This window comes from Azolla caroliniana, unplaced genomic scaffold, assembly GCF_043228905.1.
Source record: "Azolla caroliniana isolate FFs.n. ecotype wild unplaced genomic scaffold, voAzoCaro1.0.p SCAF_14, whole genome shotgun sequence".
Classification (NCBI taxonomy): Eukaryota; Viridiplantae; Streptophyta; class Polypodiopsida; order Salviniales; family Salviniaceae; genus Azolla; species Azolla caroliniana.
The window spans coordinates 5,177,115-5,205,039 of NW_028230449.1; the positions used below are offsets into that span (position 1 = coordinate 5,177,115).

At 37.8% G+C, this 27,925-nt stretch overlaps 3 protein-coding genes across 3 annotated transcripts; 1 reads left to right on the top strand and 2 right to left on the bottom strand.

Annotated features, from left to right (window-relative positions):
* Positions 1-230: 230 nt before the first annotated feature.
* Positions 231-3,277, bottom strand: LOC147855342 (uncharacterized). Its single transcript, XM_087330506.1, has 6 exons — positions 3,139-3,277; positions 2,806-2,832; positions 2,468-2,662; positions 841-903; positions 705-766; positions 231-611 (listed from the first exon to the last, which is right to left on the bottom strand). Exons 1-6 carry the CDS (start codon positions 3,169-3,171, stop codon positions 560-562), a joined length of 432 nt encoding a protein of 143 aa, XP_087186632.1. The 5' UTR covers positions 3,172-3,277; the 3' UTR covers positions 231-559.
* Positions 3,278-4,436: 1,159 nt separating this feature from the next.
* Positions 4,437-6,507, bottom strand: LOC147855343 (GDSL esterase/lipase At3g09930-like). The gene is made up of 3 exons (XM_087330504.1): positions 6,377-6,507; positions 6,025-6,207; positions 4,437-5,665 (listed from the first exon to the last, which is right to left on the bottom strand). Exons 1-3 carry the CDS (start codon positions 6,429-6,431, stop codon positions 4,908-4,910), a joined length of 996 nt encoding a protein of 331 aa, XP_087186630.1. The 5' UTR covers positions 6,432-6,507; the 3' UTR covers positions 4,437-4,907.
* A 5,110-nt stretch (positions 6,508-11,617) lies between these two features.
* LOC147855344 (pentatricopeptide repeat-containing protein At5g27110-like) lies at positions 11,618-14,434 on the top strand. The gene has a single exon (XM_087330638.1). The coding sequence runs from the start codon at positions 11,802-11,804 to the stop codon at positions 14,274-14,276; it is 2,475 nt and encodes an 824-aa protein (XP_087186764.1). The 5' UTR covers positions 11,618-11,801; the 3' UTR covers positions 14,277-14,434.
* The last annotated feature ends 13,491 nt before the right edge of the window (positions 14,435-27,925 follow it).

Genomic DNA, 27,925 nt, shown 5'->3' on the forward strand with positions numbered 1-27,925 from the left:
AAGAAATAGTGCATTTAGCATTCTCATATTTTGTGCGATGGGTTTAGGAAGATGATCAACATTCTAAACTCATATCATTTTATCAAGTAATAGACTTGTATGGTATTCTATTTGTATAGCAGTGAATATGCATAGTCACTTACAGGTCTAAGACGACTAATAATGTTAATACTGAAATCTCGGAAGGTGTTTAAATTTTATAGAAATAATCTAAATACACAAAACATATCTAAAACCATAGCTCAATAAACTCTTATGAACTTGTATTAATACATCAATGAATAAATTGAGGCTTGTACCTTTGTTTGACTAATGTTTTTAACAAAAGATAGTCCAGTCTACTATAATTCTATTTGGTGATAATTTATATGAACTACAAGATTGACAATGTTGGTAGCGGGGCTAACCCTTTTATTTCCATGAAAGAAAATCTGGAGATAAACAAAAACTCTAACATGCCATGGAACCAATCAATATCCATCACATATTGGGGAGTCTCTACTTCACAATACAAAGTCCTCGAAGTGGCTAGTGTATTGACCTCCATCGATTGGATGTATTAAACATGTATGTTGTTTTTCATTTCATTCTTTTCCATGTCCACCTTCGCTCTAAAAACGAGTCAAACAAGCAAATTGAACATAATTTGTTCGATTTGATAGAATGTTTACATACTTATTCGTCGATTTGTTTTAATTACATACCGCAAGTCTTGAAGCTTTTTAAAGAATCCATGTGAAAATTGCTCAAATTCCCTCTCGATTTCCTGCATCCTATGCTAAATCACAACAAAGCACATCCAATTGAACGCAATAATGCCTCATAGCTTGTCCACAATACCTTTAACTTGGAGAGACACAAGTCCCTTTGTCTTCTCTCAAGGGATAATTGAGTCAATACTTCCTAGTAAAAATTTACAAACACATTATAGCAAAAGTTTGCAAGAATCTTTTAGAACAAGAAATGTCAACATTCATTCTCCATTAGAAACCACACTAGACACAAGACACAAAGTATCTTGTGGGCCAACGTATGGAGCTACAATATGTGTATTAAATAAACACCACATTAGTTACATGAATGAGCCTTCAATATGATGACAGATTACACAGTGACACACTTGGAAAATAAACATTCACAATAAACATTCACAATAAACATTCACAATCAAGGTCAAGGTTCAGTTAAAGTATGCTCCAAACTATCACCTCGATAATAAGAATGATATAGGTTATTCACATTGTTGTAACCCCACAACCAAGCCGAGGATGAGTGACCATATGTAGTATCGGTTACATTGTCATAATTGTTATGAAGCACAATAGGAGCACCGTAGAGTTCAAAGACAACTATGGGTAGTTTGAGCATGTGTCATATAATGCCATTTCCCATTGTTGTAAAGAAATATCGGACCCAATCAAATGGAGCAGAAGGCCTAATCTCTAGATCCCTAATGGTTGGTTTGGTATACATCGTAGCACTAGAAAAAATGAAATCAAATGCAGATCAATTCCTCCATCTCAAAGATTGTATTTAATTCTACTATAGATGTTATATATATATATATATATCGAAAATGATGGTTGAATAAAATTATGATGCAACTTGGGGGGTAAAATTATGATGATGCACTATTAGAGTGATCAAGCCTTACGAACTCATTAGAGCATATCAAACAAGTATGAGCTTTCAGTAAGGCATAGTTGCATACATACATGTAAAATACATGCAAAATACATGCATAGTTGCTATACCGTTTGACAATCCAATTGACAACAAATACTACATTTGCATGTATGTGTATACCAGGATAGACAAGAAGATATCATCATGCAATCACATATGTCTTCAAGTGGTTAAGTGGTTACATCATCAAGGCAAACAGAATGTATGGTATATATCACACTAGATAGATGAGAAGATATAAACATATAATCATACATGTCTTAAACGGTTACATCTTCAAGGCCAACCAAAAAAATGCATCCTCTCGCGAGTTTGCAATGTACATGCAATGAATGTATGACACTTTTGCATCTTGTATGCAAATTTGCAATATATGGCATTGTTTGCACTCTGTTATTTCTCCCATTTCCCCTAGCAATGCCCCATTCAACCATGAAAGAGAGAAATAGGGGAGGAATCAAACACCATTATATAATATAACTTAACTAATTGCTTGAATAGCAACAGAAAATGTCGATGAATTGGGACAAGAAAAGATTGGCCAAGTGCATGTGGGGATATAGAGACGAAAAAAGGTAGGGGAATTGGGGATATGTAAACAAAAATCCCCTTGAAGGTGTGTATGACATGCCATGTCCATCATGATTTCTTATGTAAACAAAAAAACCCTTGGAGGTGTATGTCATGCCATGTCCATCATTTCTCTCATGTATCTGTCTATCTATGGAGATGTATATGGATATTGAAAAACATGCATGAGACAGTTTGTGGTCATACATACCTGCATATGATTGAAGAACTCATAGTCCTCAGTATCATGCGACTTCATCATGCTTGCATGTTCATCCTTTTCATCATCACTCGCCTTCTTCTTCTTCATCATATTCTTCTTGTTCGATTCCGGGGAACATTGGTCGTCTTCTTCTTCGGTATATTCATCATCATCATCGACCTCTTCCTCTGGATGGCCTAGGATCTGGTTGTATCAATGAAAGCCTCAATAATAATTTTGCGTTCTTGATCCATGGTCATGGGGTAGTAAATATATCAGTACCTACCCCCATCGATCCACTGTTATATAATATAAGACAAGAAGATCAGTTGTTGGTTTATAACTACCTTTCTTGCGAGAGTGGGGTCGAAGACCTGCAGGCATGCGTGAGAGAGATTGAGATTAAGATTAGGAGATTAAGGTTAATGTTAAGGTTAAGATTAAGAAATTTATGATTAAGATTAATAGATTGTCGATTATGATTATGATTAAGAGGTTGAGATTAACAGATTAAGATTAAGAGACTGAGATTAAGAGATTGAGATTGGGATCGAAGTTAAGTGAGATTAAGACTACGATTAATGGTTAAGAAGATGGAGTCCAAGATTGAGATCGAGATTCGTATTGAGATTAAGTAAGTTTTGGATCGAATTATGAAGGGGTTGGTTGTGGAGAAGGACCTTGGGCCCGAACACGCGTACGTTAGTCTGCATCTGTTATCTTTCCAAATCTTTTTTCTTCTGTCTTTTTGTTTGTTTGTAAATGGAGGAGGGGAGAAGAGAGGCTTCAAATTTTTCCTGCATCCAAAATTTCACATGAAAACAAACGCACGTACATTTTTCTACAGGAGACAAATTTGTAAACAATTTCCTACCTCACAAAGAGTTTCTCCTTTATTCAAGTCTCGTTATGTATTTACTAACAATCGGCAACGGTTCGGTTTGAACTGAACTGAATTGAACCGTGAAAACGTGGCTTAATGGCTTAACGGTTTAAATGGTTCAGTTCAAGGTCAAGCTTTTGTAAATGGTTCAGTTTGAGGGTTTACTGGTTGGGTTTGAGCCTTCATTTGCTTAACGGTTTTCGCTTTAAATGGTTTAAAAAATTTAAATGTGAAATTCTGAATTTTGACCTTAACCTAAAAACCAAAACCTAATTGCCAAACCGCGTTTTTAATGGTTTAAAAGTCTCTAAAACCATTTTGGTTTGAGCTTGAGTTTTTTGTAACAGTTTGTTTTTTAAAAGTTTTGGTTTAAACGGTTTCATGGTTCGGTTCGGTTTTAAGCTTCAAATTTTTTAGACAGCTTGAGTTTGACACTCTCAAACTGAACCCAATTGAACAGTTGCCAATTGTTAATAATGTCTACTTTGTTGAATTATGCTTTTTGAGTATGACATATGTATAGATAAGCTTAATGTATCAAACAAAGGGCCCAAGGACACACAAAAAAACTCCGAGCTAGCAAAATGGGCCAATTAATTTTCTTTGCTGGAGTTCCCCACACACTAGCAATAAGCAAATAGACAATGACTTTTTGTTTGTCCACTCCGGCAAGGAATGGCATTAAAGAACTTCATCATATGACTTGTTGAACATCAAGAATAACGAAATTTGGCCTCCAACCCACAACCAATTAAGGCTTAAATGAAGTTGGTGCATGTCCCACACACCGAGTAAATTAATCTTACGACTGTAGCTTCACATGTATTCAGTGAGTGAGTGAGAACACTACTAAGGCATCAACTCTTCAACACACACAAAAAAAGCAATTCAAGCCAATCTTAGAGAGGTTGCCTCTACCAAACAAAAGGGATAGTCAGTCATAAAGAGGGTTGTATAATATGCATTTAACCTAACACTTTTCTACAGCTTGAGATTTCGATTTCACAAGAATGAGTTATTGCTCATTTCTTCTTGGTGTGATGATACATGATTTAGCACCATTTCGTTTGTTCCCAAGAAAAATGTGGCCTTCAATGAACAAAAAACACGAGCTCTACTGGTCAAAATACATTAAATTGCGATAAAGGATATGTTGGGTGAGGGTTTTTCAATGGTGTTGCAATGAAGGAAGAAACATGGGTCGAAAGACTCACGATAAATTGTTCCACGAAACATTCATTATGTATAGTCTATAGATATAGATGGGATTAAGCAATGAGGCCAGAATGCATTTAATGATCATAAATAAACACCCAAGGTAATCAAATACTACTACATATACAAAGCTCATTAGACATAATCTGGTCGGTCTCTCACTCTTTTTTATGAGATTAGGAAAGTTAAGATCCAAAATAAATATGTAAAATGATGGGAGATTTTTTTGTGGTCTGGCAAATCGGGTGGTTAGAGTTTTGAATGAATTTGCGGGAGAGACAAGGCCCCGAATTGAGGCACCGATCCGACCCAATTGAGACCCCGATCGGATGACAAACCCGACATTGTGCCTCAAAAGAGGGGGCCGAGCGAGTTTTGAAGTAGCTTGACCACGGCTTGCCATCCGGCTTCGGTGGGGTGAATGAGATCGTCCCAATAGAATTGGGACTTGGGGTCAGGGCAAAGGCTATAGGCGGGCTTGCCATCAGGCCCGAAGTTGCTACACTTGCTGGTGGGGGTGGTGCCGGAGCAGCAAGGCTTGAGGCGGGACGACTGGGCGGACAAGAATGCGGAGTAGAGGTCGAGGTTCACAATGGACCCGTTGGCGAAGTAGTGGCGCAAGCCGAGCACATTCTTGAAGACGCGGGCATTGTGGGGTTGGGCGACATTGGCGGTCCAAGAGTCATTGCAAGAGTGGAAGAAGCCGGGCTTGGTGGCCACGGGGAGGCACCCGGTGGGCGGGAGGTACGTGACGGCGAACTTGCGGAGGCCGAGCTGGTAGAGGCGGATGAGGTCGGACGAGATCTGCTTGCCCACGGACACGGTGAGCGGGTAGATGCCTTCGATCGGGGAGTTCTGGACGGTGAGGTAGTGGAGGTAGTCGTCCCCTGCGGTAGTGTAGAGGGCCACGGAAGAGGCCAAGTCGGCCGAGCTGAAGTGGGACACGATGCCCTGGAATTGGTCTATCTGGGATGAGATGGGCGGGTAGCCGTAGGCCGTTAGCACCCCGCTCCCCCCGGCCGCGAAATTCACGCCCACGCTCCCGTTAATCCCTCCTCCATTCACGAGAAGAGTGTAGCTCACCGGAGGAGCCGCATTCAACGCGGAAGCTGCGATTCAATACATACATACATACATATATATGAAACCCATTCATGATCAATTATGCAAATTTTTGAACACTATTAAAATTTTCAATGAGGACCCATTGCCATATGTGCTAGAATATCAATGAAGCTCCATGCCAATGCCAATGCCAATGGTAGGGAGGTAGGTAGGTTTACACCAAGCAAGCATATTACACATTTTATTTAAAAGGGAGCCCCAATTAGGGCATGGATTAAGAGTTAGAGGCTACACATTTTTCCCCCCTCTTGTTGGGTTAGGGTTAGGATTAGGGTTAGGGCAAGTTGTAGTAGTAGTAGTAGGTCATGGAAAACATGGAAACACAGAGAGTTATTTGACCTACCAAGTACATCGGTGAGGACATGGCCATCGCTATAGCGGCCTGAGGGTATTCCTGGCCATGTCTCTCCGTAAGGGACCGACCACGGATATGGCCTCCCCGAATCTTGCCTCTGCACATTGCCTGTGTCGCCATATGAGCTCCCAAACACAAACATCAGCTTCCCCCATGCGACACTGGCATTGCCTGAAACAAAGAAATCATCCCTCCAGAAAGAGGAGGAGAGGGATCAGATCAGTCTGTTAATAAATTTGAAGAAGCAGAAAGACGCCATGAGGAAAAAAAAGATTGATTCAGAGGGTTGAAGCTCTTCTTCATCTTCAAATGTGTTTTTTTCTTCTTCTTTTTTGCTTACCCAAGATGAGGCTTAGAAGACAGAACAGGAGAAGCGAGGGACCAGAACCTGCCATGACTACTGCCAATGACACTCTCCAGCCCCGCTTTCTCTCTACTCTACTCTGTTCTTTTTAAACAGAGTAGAGAAGAAAGAGTAGACAGTGTCTGAGAGAGAGAGAGAGAGAGAGAGAGTGGTATGTGTGATTGATTGTATGTGGAGGAAGCTTCCATGTCACATACATACATACATACATACATATCTGTGCATATGTATGCATGTATGCACAATGCAACGTATGTATGTATGTATGTATGTATCAGTTTGTATGTATGTATGTATCAGTTTGTATGTATGTATGTATCAGTTTGTATGTATGTATGTATCAGTATGTATGTATGTATGTATGTATGTATGTATGTATGTATCAGTATGTATGTATGTATGTATGTATGTATGTATGTATGTGTTTGTGTATGTATGTATGTGTATAGTGTGTGTGTGTGTGTATGCAGTGTATGTATATACATGTATGTTTATGTACAATGCAACGTATGAATGTATGTGTGTATGTATGTATGTATGTATGTATGTATGTATAATGCAATGCACAGGAAAGCTTCCACTACTTCCCATTGCAAATTTGCACACATACATGGGGTTACAACTATAAAGCACATAGAAGAGATCCAAGCGAAAGAATTTAATATATTGAATAGAAAGCCAAGAGAGAAGAGACAAAAAGGTTTGTGTTAGTGACATTTTGTTGAAATCTACTTTTATGTCCTCTATGAAAGGAAATAAGAGCATGAACTCATTATGTATGTATATGTAATGCATGTATGTGTGTAACGTAATTTGTCGTATCGGCAAACTGCCCAATAATACCAAACTTTGCACATACATGTAATGTATTTGCGTCGCATTGTGTCGTGCCTTCGACTATCTAGATGATTGAGTGACATATATTTACCAAACCTTTATTTTACCTCGTCATACATCCAAAGTCATCTCAAAGTCTTTCTTTCGCTAGGTGGAAAGCACTTGTGGCAGAAGCGAGTAGCCACTACTTTCTCTCTGTCACTATATCCTGTATATTATATTATAGTCCTCAAATAAGTTGTCAATGGAATCAGAATGTGCTACCGACACAAGAAGCTCAAAAAACCATATGAATACAACCTTCTAACTAGAAGCTTCTCTCATGTTGTCATGTCACATCATACATGTACAATTGTGAGCCTACCAATTTTGCTAGAATGGAAATAACTAGCAATGCATTAAACTCAGTAAATTTTTATTTGTATTGTATGTGGTCAAATAGTTTGTTGTAACTACTGAATCCTCAAGAGGATATAATAGTACAAGCATGTGCACATATACATACACAGCACTCACACTCCATATCAATATGCATGCTTGATGACACACATGTGAGGAGAAGTTTGAGCTACATATATCTTTGGAAAAAATTTGATATTAATTAAGTGAAGAAACGATTTGAGGAGTCGGAGCAATTGGACATTTTGCACATATCTAGAGAAACACAAAGAATTTGGTACTTGCATATGAAAAGGGTGGTCATTAATGTTAAAGGGTCCATGCAATAAATAATAGTGTCATTAATGACCTAAGTTAGAGAGGTTCATTTTCTCGGATTAGAGCCTAGACACATATACATATGCCTTAAACCCTCTAAAAGAATTTGGAGAAAAAGCCAAAGAACAAATAGAAACTAATTACTAATTTAGCACAATAGGCTAAGTATGGAGCTAAGAAATGAAACGAAACATTAATCCTTGTAATCAATAATCAACAAGCTACATATTGCAATGATCAAGAAACCAAAGAGAAATTTTCAAATTTTGTAAGGAGTTACATTGCCGGCCTGGATTATTTATACCAGAAGTGTTGAATCAATACATGATACATAAGCTTAATATGTTTAGTTAAAGTGTGTTCCTTTGCAAGATTTGTAGGAAACATTAGGTTCTCATATAATTTTTTATCCATGCCCAAATAGTTAAATCAGCAAACGACATTAATAATAATAATAACTCCTCTATTACTATGGTTGTGAGTTGCCAAAAATTTTAACAAGGTCTGCCTTTAATATGATTTGTACTATTAGAAATTTTAGAAGAGTGTCATTATTCAATGTCTTATGAATGTTATTGGCCAAAGCACCACAAGAGATTACCTTTTTACTATGACCAAAACTCATCCACGAAAGGAGCATATACCTTTCAATTTTTGCATGCAAATTTTGACTACAACAGAACATTATGACCTTATGACTAGGCAACGAGTCCTAGAAAAGTGCTAGCACATTGTAAAAGTTGGGACATGTGGTTTCGGAAAAAACCAAGCCTCAAACCTCAACCTAAGCAATGGATTGACATATAAGTTTTTAGCAACCAAGAGTCTTAAATGTTTTCCGAAATGGAACATATGTGATGACATGTTCTCTTGCCTTACCTTACAACAAAAGTAAGACATGTTCCCCGTCTCGTTGTGGAGCCATGGGTCCTCCAAAGTAAACTTATTGTTGAACACATGTATCATCATTAGAAAAAGTAGGCAAGTTTTTGTCTCAATCATAGACCTTTATAACATGGTTTTATAGGCCCTTGCATATATTTATGCTATTAGCTATAGTGGTGTTTAGTAAACTACAAAACATGCACATGAACCCTACCTTGGTGAACCAACCACATACTCATTCACCATGATTATTGTTTTTCTTGAAAAATAAAAGGATGGTAAGTAAGTTTGTAAATGTTTTGGTCCTCCCTTAGAAAATTGACTTTATGCTATAACAAACAAAATGATGGCAAGGATATGTAAATGATATGTCCAAACCTCACTCAGCTCATAAACAATGTATTCGCCAAGCATTTGTTGAAGCACATCAAGTAACATAGGAGACTAAATGAAATTTAACTTGATTATCTCGTTCACAAACATGCAAGTGCTATATACATAGATGGTTTAGAAAATATAAGATAATTGGTCATCGTCTTTTTGCATCCTTATTGGTTTGGGCTTATGTTCTTCTATTCCTTTCTTTTCCTCCACAATGCACATGCACATTTGCCAACAAAATCCAAAATGTCTTGAACCCAACTTGATGGAAAAAAATAATCTTTTGTGTTTTTCTTTTTCCGTAAACATACAACTTCTCATCCAAGCATGATTGTAAAGGCATTGTTCTTACTTTTAAAATGTATTTGTAAACAAGTTGAAGGAGAACTCTATGGTCCCTATTTCTTTAAGCATTGAGAGTACAAAGTTATGTTCTTAAGCCATAACTAACAACAAAAGGATTCCTTTTGTATTTGCTTTATTTCATGCCATGAGTTTGATCAAAAGTAGCTCCCCAAACCTCAATTTCATAAAGGAATGTTTGAACATGGCATGCGTCTTTTAGCTTTGGATTGTGTTCTAGCAACATCCATTTCGAAATTCATCGTATTTTGTCATGCAAGCATCCATTATTATCGACTCTTTCCAATTGATTTTAACCAATTGAATCCTAGCCTTGTGTTTATGACTCTTCCTTTCTAATAGCAATTGGCAATGGTTTGGTTTGAATGTCTCAAACTCAATCTATTTTAAAATTTTGAAAACTAAATTGAAGCAAACCAAACTGCAAACCCTTCAAACTGAATTTGTCTAAATCAGACCATTACAAGGACTTTTAAGCTCCAAGCCAAATTGTTCAATAGATTTTTAAACTGTTAAGATTTGATTTCTTGGATCGTTTTTGGTTTTGATGCAAACTAAATCATCAAGGATTGTAATTGCTCAAATGATTTAAAGTTTAAACCACAAACCAAATAGAGAGCATTGAAAACACTCAAAAGTCAAATATTCTTGAAGATTTTGATAATGCAAAACACTCATGTGATAAATATGAATGACGAGACTATGAGACAATAGTGCTCAAACCCTAAATCTTAGAACTTAAATATCCTAAATTGAAAAACGAGAAAATATTGAACCTCAAATGTTAAAACTTATTAAGTACGTTATAGCTCTTAAGTTCTTAACCAAAACTTTATAAAGTTAATTCATGTTTAACCAATATTAGAAAAATGTCCTAACCCTAAACTATTGAAGTCATTTTAACAGTAGTTTAAAATGAATTAAATTGCAAGCCATTAAGCCGAAAAAGGCTCGAATTGAACCCGTAAAACCCCAATCAAATTGTTTATTATTTTTCGCACCTAAATTGTTCTGATTGTTACTTTCTAGCAACTAGACAATTAATAACTGCCAACTCACCAATTAGTTTACTTGAAGGACACCTCACCTAGGAGGGTTGAAGGGCTACCTAAGTGATGTCTCGTTCCACATTCCACCATATCTCTTACCTTTGCCTCTCAAAACGCTTTTTGCACCCACCACAACCAAGATTCAAACTCGAGCTCTTCCCTATACAATGAATAGTTTTAATCACTTGCCTATTCATCCTTTTTATGATAAGGGACAATATATATTACATTGGATAGTTGTTCTTGTATATTCTAGAATCCAGTAGAGCATGGACATATCTAGAACTTTCTTTATATGCATGCTTGAGAAGATGAAAAGTCTTGTTTATTTAATTTACAATAATAAATTTATGAAATACATAAACGGTTAAACCTATCAATCAAAGTGATGATCATGGGGTTCATTTAACATTAGAGCTTGATACTCCTCCTCAACCTAGCTACCACCTACAATAACAAATTGACCCAAGTTTATTGTTTGAGAAACTTCCCATCATTGGCCACTTGAATGAATATGCATGTCCATAACCATGAGTGTCCAGGCTCGAACCCCACGATTTTAAAGCACAAACTTTCACAACTAAATGAAGGGCAATGTACAATCAATGTTGATCAACCAAAGGCTTATTGGACAATCATTTCATGATTACCTATTTTCGAGTCTCTACTAAACAGATGTCCTTCGCATATGGTGTGAATGGGTCGTTTGGAATGAGAGATCGGAAGTGAAACCGAACATGAGTGTGATTGAAGTTAATGACCCTAGTGTATGTTGATATGATATGCCAGATGGACGCTACCATAGCGAAGTATCCTCGCGGACATTAAAGGCCTATTGATGATTCGATGATGATAATTGGGAAATAGTTTGGCCGATATTTGATTAAATTGTGGGTTTTTGTTTTTCATTAGCTTTATAAAAAATGATAAGGAAACCAATCCCAATTGTACCGGAGAAGGATGTAACATGGCATGCGTGTGTTGTGGATCCAAATGCATAATGGTATGTATCTGATATGCCACATGATATGCTTCCATGGCATACCACATCAAATGGCATTTTCCATGTCTCTGAGAGCTGGTCAAGTTGGGGGAGAAGGCAAGCAAATATGGGTCTCTCCACATGATGCTTCCATGGTGAATCACCATGATCCCCATTGTCGTTGTTCATGTCTCTAAGGAGTGGTCATGTTGCAAGCAAATATGCCCTTTCATCCCACCTCAAGTTCTGCGGCAACAGGGGAACTCTGAAACAGGGGAGGGAAGCTCATCACCACATCATCAAGCATGGCCATGATGCAGATATGGTCGTGGGAACAGCCCTTATGGACATGTATGCCAAGTGTGGTAGCTTCAAAGAAGCTCTCAAAACTTTTGATCTGTCTCCTCCACATCTCCGTGATGTGGTATCATGGAATGCCCTCATCTCTGCTTACATCGATCATAGACATGGCTTCCATGCCCTCGATATTTTCTTCAATATGCATAGAAATGATCATGTTCTCCCCACAAAAGTTTCTTTCCTTTTGGCCCTTAAGGCATGTGGTATTGAAGAAAGCATTGAACATGGTAGACGTGTCCATGATTATATTTTTAGATGTGGTATGACTCTTGATGAGGTCTATGGAAGCTCCCTTATTGATATGTACTCTAAATGTGGTCATTTCGATGATGCTAACAAGGTTTTTCACGCGCTTTCGCATAAGAATGTGTTCCTGTGGGGTGCATTGATGGCGGGATATGTTCGATATGGACTCAATTTCGATGCTCTTGAGCTTTTTGCCCAAATGCATCAAAATGGCATTAAACCTAATGCTGTTATCTTCTCGTGCACATTAAAAGCATGTGGATCAATAAAAGCTTTGGAACAAGGAAGAGAGATACATGACCGAATCATTGAGAATGGTCTACATTCCGATGTCGTTGTAAATAATGCTCTTGTAGACATGTATGCCAAATGTGGTGAATTTGAAGAGGCATGGAAAGTGATGCATGAGGTATCGGCTCACCCCCAAAGTGAGAGATCATGGGGTGCAATCATTGGTGGATGTGTCCAACAAGAGCATTTTAACTCTGCTTTGCAGTTATTCGAAACCATGCAAGGAAAGGGTGTACATGTGAATGAGATCATATATTCTTGTGTAATGAAAGCATGTGGTAGCATAGGAGCAATAAATGAAGGGCAAGTTTTGCATGATCAAATACTTAAGGGTAACCATGAATTGATGGTTGCCCTTGCAAACAGCATTATTGACATGTATGCATCCTCTGGTTGCCTGGCAGAGGCACAAAAGACATTTGATATGTTATCGAAACGAAATGCAGCATCATGGGATGCAATTGTTTCTGGGTATATAAAACATGGATACGAAGACCTTGCCTTGAATCTCTTTGAGAGAGCATGTAATGAGAATGTACAAGTGAGTGAAGCTATGTTTTCATGTGTTGTAAAAGCGTGTGGGATGCAAGAGAATTCTATAAAAGGAAGATTGATACACGGACAAATAGTGAAGACATTTCTTGTGCCTGATGTAGTGGTGGTTAATAGTCTCATAGATATGTATTTGAGTTGTGGAAGCCTAGATGAAGCTAGAAATGTCTTTGAGCTATCATCATCAAATCGAGATGTGGTATCGTGGAATTCTATCATGGGAGGGTATGTGCAATTTGGGCATGGACATTCAGCAATTGACTTGTTTTATCCAATGTATCTATCGCGCCAAAAACCTGACAGAGTAACTTACATATGCATGTTAAAAGCATGTGGAGGGACCGGCGCTTTGCCGCAAGGAAGATTCATTCATAGCCAAGTCATAGAAAGTGGATGTGAATCTGATGTGGCTGTAAGAGTCTCTCTTGTTGACATGTTTGCAAGATGTGGTCATTTAGAAGAGGCAAGAAAGCTGCTCAAAGGACCAGCGAAAAAGGATGCTGCTTCGTGGGCAGCTGTTATTGCTGGGTATGCACAACATGGGGAATCTACTGAAGCAAGAAAATGTTTCTATGCCATGGAAAAGAATGGGCTCAAGCCTGATGTGACAACGTTTACCGTGATTCTAGCTGCATGTTGTCATGCCGGTCAAGTTGATGAAGGATACTGGTATTTCAATTCCATGAAGGAGAAATACGGAGTTTCACCTACGGTCGAGCATTTTAATTGCCTCATTGACCTATTGGGGAGGTCGGGTAGATTATGCGAAGCTAGCCAGTTATTGAAGACCATGCCAGAACTTCCTGATATCATGGGTTGGATGTCTCTACTAACTGCCTGTAGAAAATATGGTGATAAAGACTTGGGTCCAAAGTGCTTCAAAGAGATACTCAGCATTGATCCGGAGAATCGAGCTGCATTTACCCTTATGTCAAACATCTATCGTGATGCTCAAATGTGGGATGAGGTTGGTAAGGTAGAGAAGCTTAGGGCATGTGCCAATGCATGGAAAAAACATGCCACAGCATTGATCCAAGTCGATGGCGTTATGCATGAATTCGTGGTAGGGGATACTGATTGTCCACAACATGTTGTTGTGAACTCAAGGTTGAAAGCTTTGAAGTATCACATGGAAGAATTAGGTTATGTCCCAAGATTAGATATTGCCTCGGATATGGCCAATAGAAAGGAATCACATGAATGCACCCATTAGAAGTAAAGAAATGGAAAGCAATGACACATCCATGTATATCAAGGTATTACACATTGCCACTTTTTGTGGAATGTTTATCATCAAAGATCAAATTTACACATTTAACTCATTAATTTTTACTAATGAATATAATCATAAATTTCAAGATTCATCTCAAATATGTTATTAGTTTCTAACGATCCACCAAGCACAAACCTCCACTATTAAATGTTTGCTATAAAGATCTATTCACTTAAATAAACCATTTTTCAGTTACATCAATACCCTATTTGTCTCATTGCTAATCAACAAGTATGATAAGGTTATTTCCACATTGCATCGCCCTTTATGAACACCTTATCAACATCTTAAGATACCACCATGTTCAAAAGAAAAGATATTGAACAAGACATGTGATTATTTTCATTGTGTTCATTTTGTTATAGTTAAAATAAGTTACTGCTTGCAGGACATCAACAACTTGAAAGAACTTTGAAGATGTGAATTTGAATGGAATCCATTGTAGAATCCGTGAATTTAGCACTGCATTTGGTGTAAGAAAGAAAAATTCCAAATGCCATTAAGTTTTCTTTACTTTCATAAGTGCACTTGGTCAATCACATGTCAACCAATTATATATGGTATTCAAGTAATCATATGCTCGATTCATCCCTTTTTCTATCCTTCAGGAATTCTATAAACATTTTGGGAATTAATAAATAATTAGGGACATTTTAGAGTTTTTCTCAAATAATGATATATTCCAACCATATTCTAATCATACATATTCGCATTTGTGGGGGTTTCCAAACGAATGCATGAAAAGCATTCGTTAAAAAAAAAGAGAGTTCATAAACTCCCTCCTTTTTAGTTTCCTAGATATAAAAAAGGGACTTCACGATAAAAAGGGGGACAATAAAAAAGGAACTTGACATTAATAAATTTTTATAATAAATGTACAAGTATTCATTTTATTTTTAATAAATAAATAATAAATGAATAAAATAAAATAAAAGTTAATTAATTTCCCACTTTTTATTCTCCCAAATTTTATGGATATTTTTATCTTATATTAAAAATGAGACTTCACACTAATCATATTTCTATAATAAATATAAAAATATTCATTAAAAAAAAAAGGTTCATAAACTCCCCCCTTTTTTATTTGAGACTACAAAGGAGACTTAATACTAATCATATTTTTATAATCTATTAATGAATGATTGTTCTTTTTTTATTGAATTAAATAAATTTTTCCAAAAAATGAATTAACTATTTTTTTATATTTATTTTGCAAAACGAATGGTTTTATAGTATTCTTGGGGCCATTTCATATTCTCCAATATTCCGAATATCACGAATATCACACATGTGTCAATCTATGATTCTAATAATTTCAAAAGTCTTTATTATACAAATTAGTGGGATAACTAATAGTTAACAAGTAATTAATTATGTTTTTTTTTCCAAAAAAATATTCTTCATTAGTAGAAATTCTACATACATGACGAAATGATTAGTCTTACAACATTATAAAGGATGTAGCCATGATAGGCCAATAACAGAGCTCAAAGACTTAGAGTGGAAAACTAAAAAGAATGGCATGATTGAACTTCTATATGTAATGACCGGCTAGCGAAACCCCTTTGAGTATGATCTCATCCTCACCTTCTTCCATTGAACGATGAACACATACTAGTGCCTTTGACTTAGCTGAAAGTTTCTATGGACTACTTCAACACCTGCTTCAACTATTGCATTTGATGACACCAAAATTCCCATGATGCCCAGACAACTATTTTCTTCAACATGTGTCGACTTAGCCTTATGCAAGCTGATCGAAAGACTTTATATCTTCATTGAGATCTACATTAGAAAAAGTTCCTTCCAAATCTTCAAGGTGTTTCTCTACAGTCTTCGAGGTTGCATTTTCCTTGCTCCGTTTATCACAACTACACCATCACAGACATGTAGAGGATTCATACTTTCATTGATTTCTGTTGACCGAACCTAGTATCTTGATCTTCATAATCTGCATTCTCCAATGTGACATTATCATTATTCCGGTTCCTCTAGATGGGAAGAGCATGAGTTGGATCAAGTGACCTCAACTCGGCCGAGGCTGAAAATCGACTGGCCGAAAAATCGACTAATAATCGATTTGGCTAATAGCCGAATTGGTAGAAGCCGACTCGGGGCTATAATTGTAAATAGACTCATTGTGCCCTTAGTGGGCTATATTTGTAAATAGCCCAGCTTGTATATGAGTAAAAAAAACTTAGGGCAAGTAGTTAGAATGTGTGTTGATTATTTGTTGTACAGTTACTATGGGTTGTTGCCTCTGTAACTAGAGAGATAGATAGATAGATAGATAGATAGATAGATAGATTATATTATCGTCTTCCAAGGTCAAATATGACCTATGAGACCAAAAATATTACATTTCACGTGATACGTGTGAAGGTGAGTAGCGACTCTCGATGTTCAAGAACTTTACCAATGAATGTTGCAATCAAGAATGCACATCGTGGTTGTGAGAGAAATTCGTGCAAGGATTGGGCTTGATCGAAGAGATGTGAAAAGCATGGTCGAATATGATCAAAGGCAGAGCATTGTATCAAAGTCTGATACTCAGACTCTGGAACTTGTTTAGGGCAAAGTGTGCATAGTCGGCCACTCTCATCACTTGTGCCCCAACACCCCATCTCACATCTCAATGCGTGCGAGCTAAGTCGCATGGAAGCAATGGTTAGAATGGTAGATATCGGGATGGGCTCTAACATGTATCGATGTGTACGGCTTCCTTGTTCCGCGAAGAATATGGTTTTGTAGTTAGGTGCAACATTTGTAGTATAATGTGTGAACCGTGAGCCACCACATTTGTCCCATGTCATGATACATTGGCGTTGCAAAAAGGCCTCATTTACAGAGGAATCTAGTGACGCATCATGAAGCAAGTGTCTTGCATCCCATCTACCAAACCATTTTTCTAAATCTTGCATTCCAACTGGAACACAAAATTTTGCTTTTATGCATCTTTTGGATCTTTTTGCTTGCTTCCCATGCAAAAATCTAGGAAGTCGATGTGAGGGGCTTTTTTGAACCTTAAGCATGTATTCAATAACCCTTTCCATGGCCATGATCTCAATGGGAAGCGATCCCGTCTCAAGGAGGAGAGTGTAGGGCGTTTGTTTCTTTAGGGATGCTACCGCCCCATACTTCCACCCCATAGAGAAGAACCGGGGTCACCAAAGTGTCAAAAAGATATTTCTTGAGAACCCAACACTTAATATCTCTTGCATGTGTTCTCAAATGCATAATATGCTTGCTTACCCACCTCTAAGCGGCGTGTAGCACATTCATACCACTTGTGTCGTGCCTTTCGGCGCCGGATCGTTGCGTGAGTCGGGTGGGAACTGCTGGGGTTTTGGACTAGGAGGAGGAAGAATTTGAGGCTAATCTAGTTATAAGAAAGAGAGATTGAAACTTGTGAATCCCACAAGTATATTGTATTAGATTAATCAATATTAAGATAAGAATATGAATGTAGATTGAAAGATAAGGATATAGAAATCTCGTGAATCCCACGAGTATAGTTTATTTTGTGAATCCCACGAATATATTTTATTAATTGGTGTCTTTTAGAAATATATCCAATTTCCAAATATTTCACACCCCTATTACATTGTGCTCCCCATCCTTATATAGTGATGAGAGATTCTTAATAATCCATGCTTTTTCTCTAACAATAGACTATATGCTTTATCTAACATGTTTTTTCTAAAGTGATCTTGCTTTTTCTAACTTGATGTGTTTTTATCGACTATAGTGTTTATGCACGCTAGATGTGCATGTGTAGCTTTTTCTTTTATCATGCATTTTCTTCTAACTAAAGTTTATCCTAGCGTGAACTTACCTTTCTATGTGGGACATCAACTTTATTATCATAAATGATGTGTTAGTGTAATGGTAAGGCTTTACATTATTAACATGGAGGTGCAAGGTTTGAATCTTGCCCTATTTTAATATTTTCTTCTATTTCTTTATATTTATTGAGTTTAGTACTATATATGTTTTTCACGTAGTGTACGAAATACACTACGACAACGTGACGATGGACGAGGATGAGATGGTCCAAATCTACCTTGGTGGTCTAGCACACCGATACAGGCCAATCCGAATGGCAATTTGCACTCGGGAGAAACCACCATCCTTCTTCAACTTGCAATCGATGCTGATGGTCGAAGAAAACCACGTGAGTGGGTCGAGGACCACTTAATCGGATAGCTGGATGTTGTACACGGAGGTGGATCTGCCCCTTGGGCATGGAGGACGAGATGGGTCGGCACGCAATGCAAGCAACCGACAAGAGCAGAACCGAAGGCATAGAGATAATGCCGACAACAATTCCGGACCCTCCACAAGCAGGGGGAGTCAAGACGGCGCTGGAAACCGGCAATCGAAAACCAAAACGAAATGCTGGTATTGTGGCAAGAAAGGCCACCGAGAGAGCGAGTACTGGAAGAAGCGTGCCGATTCGGATAAATCCGGATTAGGCAAAACCCGACAAGGAAACTGACAAAGCGCGCACTACGCAAAAGGATCGAAACTGCTAAGACCAGAAAAGGGCCAACCTTTGTGATGAAGCACAAGGCAAACTCGATGAAGAAGACCACTTCCGGATAAGAGGAAGTGTGGTACGTTGACTCCGGAGCATCAAACTACATGATTGTCATGATATAGCATGATATAGTAAGGTAGTGTCATGATATAGCATGGTATGGCTTCAAAAGGATTTGAACCCATGACCTTATGGCACATGGGTGGAATCCTTACCATTAAGCTATAAGTTGTAATATAAAGAATATTATTTCCATTTATTATTTCATTTACGAATTCCATGTATATTCTAGATTTCTTTGGAACATTCTAGAAATGTCAAGAGTATTCCTAAAGACATTATAAAAAGAGGCACATGGCATTATCAAGAACCAAATCGATTCAACGCCAGTCTTAAGCCTCATAGCTATTCTTGTACTAACTCTTCATGTAACACCGGGTCATTTGAAACAGGTAATATGTCGCATTCTCTTTTTCATATCTTAGTGAGATGTTAAAAAATGCCTTATTTAAGCAAAATTTCAACAAGGCACGACGCATGTGTATGTGGTTTATGAAAACATAGCGAAAAAAAGAACTAACTAATATCACGTCAACAAAATCATCCGACGTATATTCTATCTACCATGTTTTTGTCCAAATCTTAGACAGGGGTGTATTTGTCAACACAAGTATAATAGTAACACGGGTCCTTGTGCATATTCTAAAAAGCATGCCCCATTGAATAAGTGACTTCTTCTAATTATGTGTGTATATTTAAATATAATACATCTTAAAGCAAATTGTGAGCCTTGCAATTAAGAGATACTACTATGTCAAGAGAAAATTTCCATTGACACGTGATACATGACACTGTCAATGTATAAATAAACTAGTCTACAATAACATTCCAATCATACGAGTAAATGATAGAGTATAAACTTATCTCCGATATACCCCAAATGATAAAGGAGAGTTTAGATAACATGTACACATACAAGTATACTTAATTTCTAAGTTCAATGATTGTTACACGAAAATTATAAGTAAGCTCAACTTATATATTACGTCAAAATTTAACAATTCATATTGTTCAAAATTTACAATAAGCCATAACCATTCAATCGAATAATAAGTCTGGTAAAGCCGTCTACTCAGGATTAGCTCTTTCATCAGGATTGTCCTCATTGGCTTCGTCAGTACGCTAAGTTGAATTGTTAGTATGTTCAGACTCTGAAACGTCTTCTAATTCAACAAGTTGCCCTGCGTCTTCATCTATAGTTCCACAAGTTTTCTAAAAGTCATCTGGAACATCTAAGTTTTATTGATATGCTTTGCCCCAACTTCTTGGTCTTGATCAGGACAACCCCAGATACCTTGGATCCTCATTTTGATGACATTAACTTGCTCAAGGTCCTTCTCTAATGCAACAGAGTTCCTGATAATCTTTAAGGCGTATGTTTTAGTAGTACATGACAGTACAATGAAATTGCACAGGTAACATCAAACTGAAGAATAGAATATAACGTTAATCTAAATTGATGTAAGTTTTATATTATATACCTGTGTTAGAAAACTAATCTAAAACCCATTGAAAATTTGAAACAATAAAATTTGAAAAAATAAAAAATCTTGGATTTTTAATTGGAATCCAATGCGATGCACTAGATTTCAGTTGAAAATCCAAGTTTTTTTTTTTGTAATTTTTAAAAAAATTTCCATTAAAAAATAAAAAATGGATTTTCAGCTAAAATACTATGCACTACATTATATTTTAGTATATATAAATTAGAGTCGAAAATCCATTTTTCTTTTTTCTTTTTCCAATGTTATTTATTTATTTATTTTCCATATAAAATAATAATAAACGCCTTTTCAATTGAAATCCGATACACTACATCAGATCGTAGTCTATACAGCTAGACATTGATGCATTGCATCAGATTTTAGCTGGCAATCCTCTTTCTTTTCAATTGTTTTTCATTTTTTCAAAAAATAAATAAAAATATATTAAAAAAGTGGATTACCAACTAAAATCTAATGCACTACATCGAATTTCAATTAAAAATCAAAATTTCTTTTAGGTTTTTCATAAAACAATGAGATAATAAAAAAATATTACATTTTCAACAAAATCTGAACCATTGAGTCGGATTTCAATTGCAAATTAATGTTTTATGAAAAAACATAAGAAAAATATTGGACTTTCAACGCATCGGATTTCTGTTGAAACTCAGTGATTTTGAACGGAAATCCGATGTAGTGCATCGGATTTCCATTGAAAATCCTATTGAAAATGATGTGTTTTCAACGGGAATCCGATGCACTGCATCGGATTCCCGTTGAAAACACATCATTTTAAATGGAGAATATCACAATTTGTTTATTTTTAACACTTTTTTAGAGAAAAATATAACAAATAAGAAAATTTGTAAACAAACAAGAAAAAGTGGACCTTCAATGGAAATCCGATGCAGTGCATCGGATTTCCGTTGAAAATCCATTTTTTTCAATTCCTATATATTTATTTATGATAAAAACAAAAACAATTCAAAACAAATACAAAATAAAATTCAAAATATCTGAAAAATTGGAAACAAATAAGACAAAATGGATTTTCAATAGAAATCTGATGTAGTGCATCGGATTTCTGTTGAAAACCCATTTTTTACAATTTTTATTTATTTATTTATGAGAAAAAATTTAAAAAAATTTAAAAAATACAAAAAAATATTTTAAAATATGAAAATTTAGTAACAAATAGCAAAAAGTGGACTTTCAATAGTCGGATTTCCTTTGAAAATTCATTTTTTCAATTTCTATATAGTTATTTATGAGAAAATAGACAAACAAAATGCCAAAAAAATTCTAAAAACTATGAAAATTTGGAAAAAAATAAGAAAAAGTGGATTTTCTATGGAAATCCGATGCAGTGCATCGGATTTCCATTGAAAATCTATTTTTTCAATATTTATTTATTTTTTATAGAAAAAATTCAAAAAAATTCAAAAAAATTCAAAAAAAAAAGCAAATTTGGAAAAAAATATGTAAAAGTGGACTTTCAACCAAAATCCGATGCAGTGCATCGGATTTCCGTTGAAAATCCATTTTTTCAATTTTTATTTATTTTTTTATGGGAAAAATAAAAACAAATTAAAAAACAATTCAAAAAATAAGAAAATTTTCAAAAAAATAAGAGAAATTGGATTTTCAATTGAATCCAATGCACGGAATTGGATTTCCATTGAAATCTAATTTTTCAATTTTTATTTATTTATTTACGAGTAAAATAAAAAATGTTTATTTATTTATTTATGGGAAAATGTTTTATTTTTTCAATTTGTATTTATTTATGTATTTTCGAGAAATCCATGCAATGTATCATATTTTAGTCTATGTAGCTAGAATTCAATGCAATGCATTAAAATGCAAGAGTATTTTTTTAATAGAAATTTTTAAAAAAATTCCAAGACTTACAGGAATCTGATGCATTATATCCAATTCTAGATGTATAGAGTAAAATTCGACATGTTGCCTCAAATCTAGATGGAATGAATCGGATTTCTGTACGACATCAAAGGATTACTATGAGAATCTAAGAAAAATGGAAAACATCTTTAAGACATTTTTTAGATTCTAATGATTTTGGTAGAAAGCTTCTCTCACATAATCTAATCTTGTAAATGGAAAGTACATAATGAAATATCATAACCAAAAAGTGAGGAGGAAAGATGCATCAAGCACATCTACTCTTACATTGGATAATGTTTATATATTAGTGTATGACTTATCTTTGACCAAAACAAGTTATCTGTGACAAACCACAATGAAGATACTAAAAGAGGATCTAGAATGTGGCTTCAGACACAACACAAAGACAAACAAGAAGCATGACTCATAAACTCGATGAGGTTGGATTGCAATTGGATCAACACAATGCATTAGTTGCCATTGATGATGAGGATGAGACCTCATAAACTCGTACTAGTTCATCTAATGGGTATGAAGATGATGACATAAACTTGAAAAATGATTGTCCTGATACGTTAACTATAAATATTGTATTGCACATCAAGATTTGGATTCAGAATTTCTATAAATATTGGGGTTAGTCATTTTGGACATTCATTTGTAAGTTTGGCATGTCCATTATTTAGGCATATTTTTGAACACCTAAATTTCCGTACATGTTAAAAATCAATATATTTTTGGGTCATTTTTAAAATTCCTTTACGCATGCGGCACCCCTTTTTGTGAATCACCCTAATTTGTGTCATTTTTTGATGGACAGTTCTCAAAATGCGACATATTACCTGTTTCAAATGTCCCGGTGTTATGTAATATATCACCTGTTATCATCATTCTCTCTCTCTCTCTCTCTCTCTCTCTCTCTCCTTTTCTCTTTTTCTCTCTCGTGAGTCTTACACATTCCCTTCCTCTTAGTACTAATCCTCATAGTACTTCCCTTCTCTAGTACTAATTCTCTCTCTGTTTTTAGTACTATTCTTGATAATTTGAACCGATTTCGCATCCTCTTTTCCCTCATTCCCTTCATACTGATCCTCTTATCCTCCCTAGTAAAATGGCAATTGTTAGCGCTCAGGAATACCAATCTATTTTCTCTGAGCTTCAGTGCTTAAAAGAGCAGTTTGTAGCACTAGAACAAGAAAATCACTATGTGTTGGGAGATCTTCAACAAATAGCTCTAGAAAAACAACAACAACACGGGGAGCTGACGTTACGTGTACAACAACTTGAAGCGACAATTGTATCACTACAACAACAAGGATCAAGTGCTCAAGGGACTCACAAAGAACCCAAGATCGGTCTTCCTATGAAATTTAATGGGACCCGATTTTAGAGGTTTTCTTAATCAGGTATGCTTAGTGATTCAAATGCATCCTTCTCGATATCCCACCGATGGGACCAATAGGCACGCTACTTAGTGGCATGGCTTTGGCATGGTTCACCCCCATGTTAGAAAAAAGTTCTCCCTTGTTAAATTATTTTGAAGAGTTTATTAGCGAGTTTAAAGCCTGTTTGGTGATACCGACAGTGTTAGGAAGACAATCAACAAAATCTGAAGATTGCGCCAAGGTGGGCGGCCGGCCTCGGCTTATGCTACGGATTTCCGTCTTCTGGCCACTGATATTCTCTGGGAGGACTAGGCATTAATGGAGCAATTTCGTTTTAGCCTACATAATGATGTCAAGGATTTACTCTTAACTTTCCCGAAGAGCCAAAGTCATTGATAGAAGCAATCAGTCGCGTGGTGCGATGCAATAACCACCTTTTCGAACGACGTTCGGAACGTCAGTTCCAGATGCCAAGGACAAGATCAGAGCCCACCTACATCTTAGTTGTAGCAAAACCTTTTCCAAGGGAGTCTGTTGAGAATCAAGCTCAACTTGGTCTAGTGTGTGAACTCACCTTGAGAGTGAATAGACACTCCAACGGTCAAGAATCACCATTATGTCACCACTTTGTATTCTAGCATTTAGTATGAGTCATAGAATCATATTCTATGACACATAACTTATGAGCTTTCACATTCCCCATGCTCCATGAGTCTTGTAGTTAATGAAGAGAGAGGGTGACTATATAAAGCACCCTCCTCCCACCTTGTATGACGTTGAGTCTTTCTCCTTTGTTAATATACTTAACCTTGCGTATTCTTTGTGTCTTACTCATTGTCTCTCTCACACACACACACTCTCTCTTTTATACACACACACACACACACACACACACACACACACACACACACACACACACACACACACACACACACAGAGTTCATATCTATCCCGCTGCACAGAATCCATTTCTTGATTCTTTACATGGTATCAAAGCGACTTGGTAGCTCGATCTAGCCCATCCACGTGCGTTGTGTCCTATGCCAACGACCAAGAACCGGCTCATCGCTATCGTAGCTTCGCTATATAGCTTGCGTTCAAAGAGAAGAAGAAGAAGAAGAAGAAGAAGAAGAAGAAGAATAGACATAATGAATACTCAAATGGGGAGCGCTCTCCCTACCGAGAAGTTGGATCGAAACAAGTTCGCATCTTGGGAGTACAAGATGCACCAATACCTTGTCGGACAAGGCTATTGGAGCTACATCAAAGGAGCGCACGAAGACGGACCCATCGAAACGGCTCCCAGATACGCGACATGGGAGCAAGCCACAAACTGCGTGATGTATTGCTTGGCGACATGTGTTCACAATCACATGCTCGACTACATTCGCGAAGCCAAGATGTCGAAGGAGGCATGGGAAAATCTACGAAAGATTTTTGTGGCGAACACAACCGCAAGAAGGCTTCAACTCTACCAAGCGTTGAACAACATTCAACAAAGGGACATGTCCATCACGACATACACCTTGAAGATCACGGAGCTTTGCGACTCGCTCGGCTCGATATGCGTAAATATTGATGATGATGAGATGGTGCAAATATGTCTCGGCGGCCTCGCACCACGGTTCGGCGCAATGCGAACCGCTGTGCTAGCAAGGGAGAAATCTCCCTCCTTCTTCGAGCTCCAATCAATGCTATTGGTTGAAGAAAACCACGTGCGTACAAGGAGCAATGAGTCGGAAGGCCACATGCTCTACATGCACTCGAACGGAGGAAGAGGACGCGAACGAGCGAGAGGCCGATTCGGCCAAGGACAAGGTGGATGAGGTTCGACCTATGACGACAACTCCCAATTTCGGCCGCAAAACGGAAGCCAATGAGGAACCTTCGCAAGAAGGGGGAGCTTCCACTCCGGCCTGAGCCGTCAAAACGCAACCAAATGCGGATATTGCGGAAAGCTCGACCACCACGAAGAAAAGTGCCGAAAGAATATGCGCGAATCGACTTCCACAAGCCGACAACTCATGAATTACACGCACAATTTCGACTACAAAGAGTATAGCGGAATGTACGGGCACAACTCCGATTATGAAGATCATGGCGGAATGTATGCACACAACTCCGACCATGGCGGAATGTTCATGATGAAACATAGAGCGAATTCTATGTCGGCCTCTACCTTAACTAGTGCCCTCAATCTGGAGGACGTATGGTTTGTTGACTCCGGAGCCTCAAACCATATGAAATCTCATAAAGAATGGTTTCTCGAACTTCGGGAGCCGTAGCGACCCGATTATGTCGAAACCGGAGATGACACCACGCACCTGATTCGGCACATCGGCAATGTTCCGTTTGGCGAAAGAGGTAAGCAAACATACATTAAAAATGTCTTGCATGTTCCCACCATCACGAAGAATTTGGTCTTGGTCGGCCAAATGGTTGAGCAAGGGATGCAAGTACGATTCGACCAAGAAGGGTGCTTCATCGAAAAAGAGGGTTGAATCATCACACGTGGAAGAAGAGAGGGCCGAATGTTCATTCTCGATTCACACGAGATGAAATTCGCCATGTTCGCAAAAAGCACGAAAGCCGACTCTGACATAGAGCTATGGCACAAGTGAATCGGCCACATCAATCTCAATAAACTCAAAGCAATGAAATCGAAAGGAGTTGTCATCGGACTCCAGACATTCAAAGAGAAGGAGATTGAAGGTGTATGCAAAGCGTGCCAATTCGGCAAGCAACACCGTCACCCATTCCCGAAAGAGCGGAACGTGAGCAAAGGTCTACTTGACATAGTCCATTCCGACGTATGGGGACCGGCGCAGACGGCTACATTCGGCGGATGTCGATATTACGTGCTCTTCATCGACGACTTCTCCAGGCACACATGGCTCTATCTGATGCGGCATAAGAGCGAAGTGTTCGGGTACTTCCAAAAGTTTAAAAATGAAGTCGAAAAAGCCACTGGTCGTCATGTACGATGCCTTTGATCAGATGGCGGCAAGGAGTACTTCTCGGACGATTTCACAGCGTATCTCCGAAAGGAAGGAATTCGACGAGAATTCACTTGCCGACACACTCTACAACAAAACGGAGTAGCCGAGTGCAAAAATCGGCACATCCTCGAAGTAGCGCGGGCCATGATGAACGAGAAGCATATGCCCAAGTCATATTGGGCCGAAGCTGCAAATACGACCGTCTAACTAATGAACCAGTGCACAACATCCGGAGTGCACGAGGTCACTCTACATGAAAAATACTTCGGAAAGAAGCCGGACTTATTGCACACTTGGATATTCAGCACGATAGCATATGTGCACATACCCGATGAAAAGCGGCAAAAGCTAGATCCAAAGTCGGAGAAATGTATCCTCGTAGGATACTCACTCGAATAAAAGGGGTACAAATGCTACAACCCATCTACCCCAACGTTCGAGTAAGTCGAGACGTCGTGTTCGACGAATCCGCATCCTGGTACGCACCATAGAAGATTCCGACTTTGACCCCGATTGGCGCGGAATCGGCCGAACAAGAGCAAGAAGGTGGAGATCGCCTCGAAGACATGTTCGAAGATAGTCCGATTACCACAAGGCTAAGTGGGCCACAAGAGCCCTCGAGCGATCAAAGCACATCATGGCCTAACCTGAAGATGGACAAAGGCAAGGCGAAAATGTCGGAATACGAAGTTGATCGCTTTGACGACTCACTCACTGGACAGTGAGTTCGGCGGCTTCGATGTACCAATCGGAGCTAAGAAAGCCCTCATCTCTGCAAATGAAAAACTCCGCCGCTCTACCCGTGAAAAGAATCCGGTCAACCCGTGAAACGACTACATGGCATATCACTATGCCTTTATGATGAAGGTGGCGACAGTACACGAGCCGGAAACATTTTCCGAAGCAGCCAAGGATCCGCGATGGATCGAAGCCATGAACGAGGAGATGCAGGCACTATGCAAGAATGAGACGTGGGATCTTGTTCCTAGCTCACCACACTAAAAGGCGATCGATCGGATGCAGATGGATTTACAAAGTGAAGTACAACGCCGACGGTTCCATCAACTGCTACAAAGTGCGACTTGTAGCGAAAGACTACGCACAAACGCACGGAGTTGACTATGAAGAGACCTTTGCCCCTGTTATCCGTGGGATTGAAAGTATAGTGTGTTGGTACATGGATAGATAAGTGAAGTTTTTGTATTAAAAGACATGG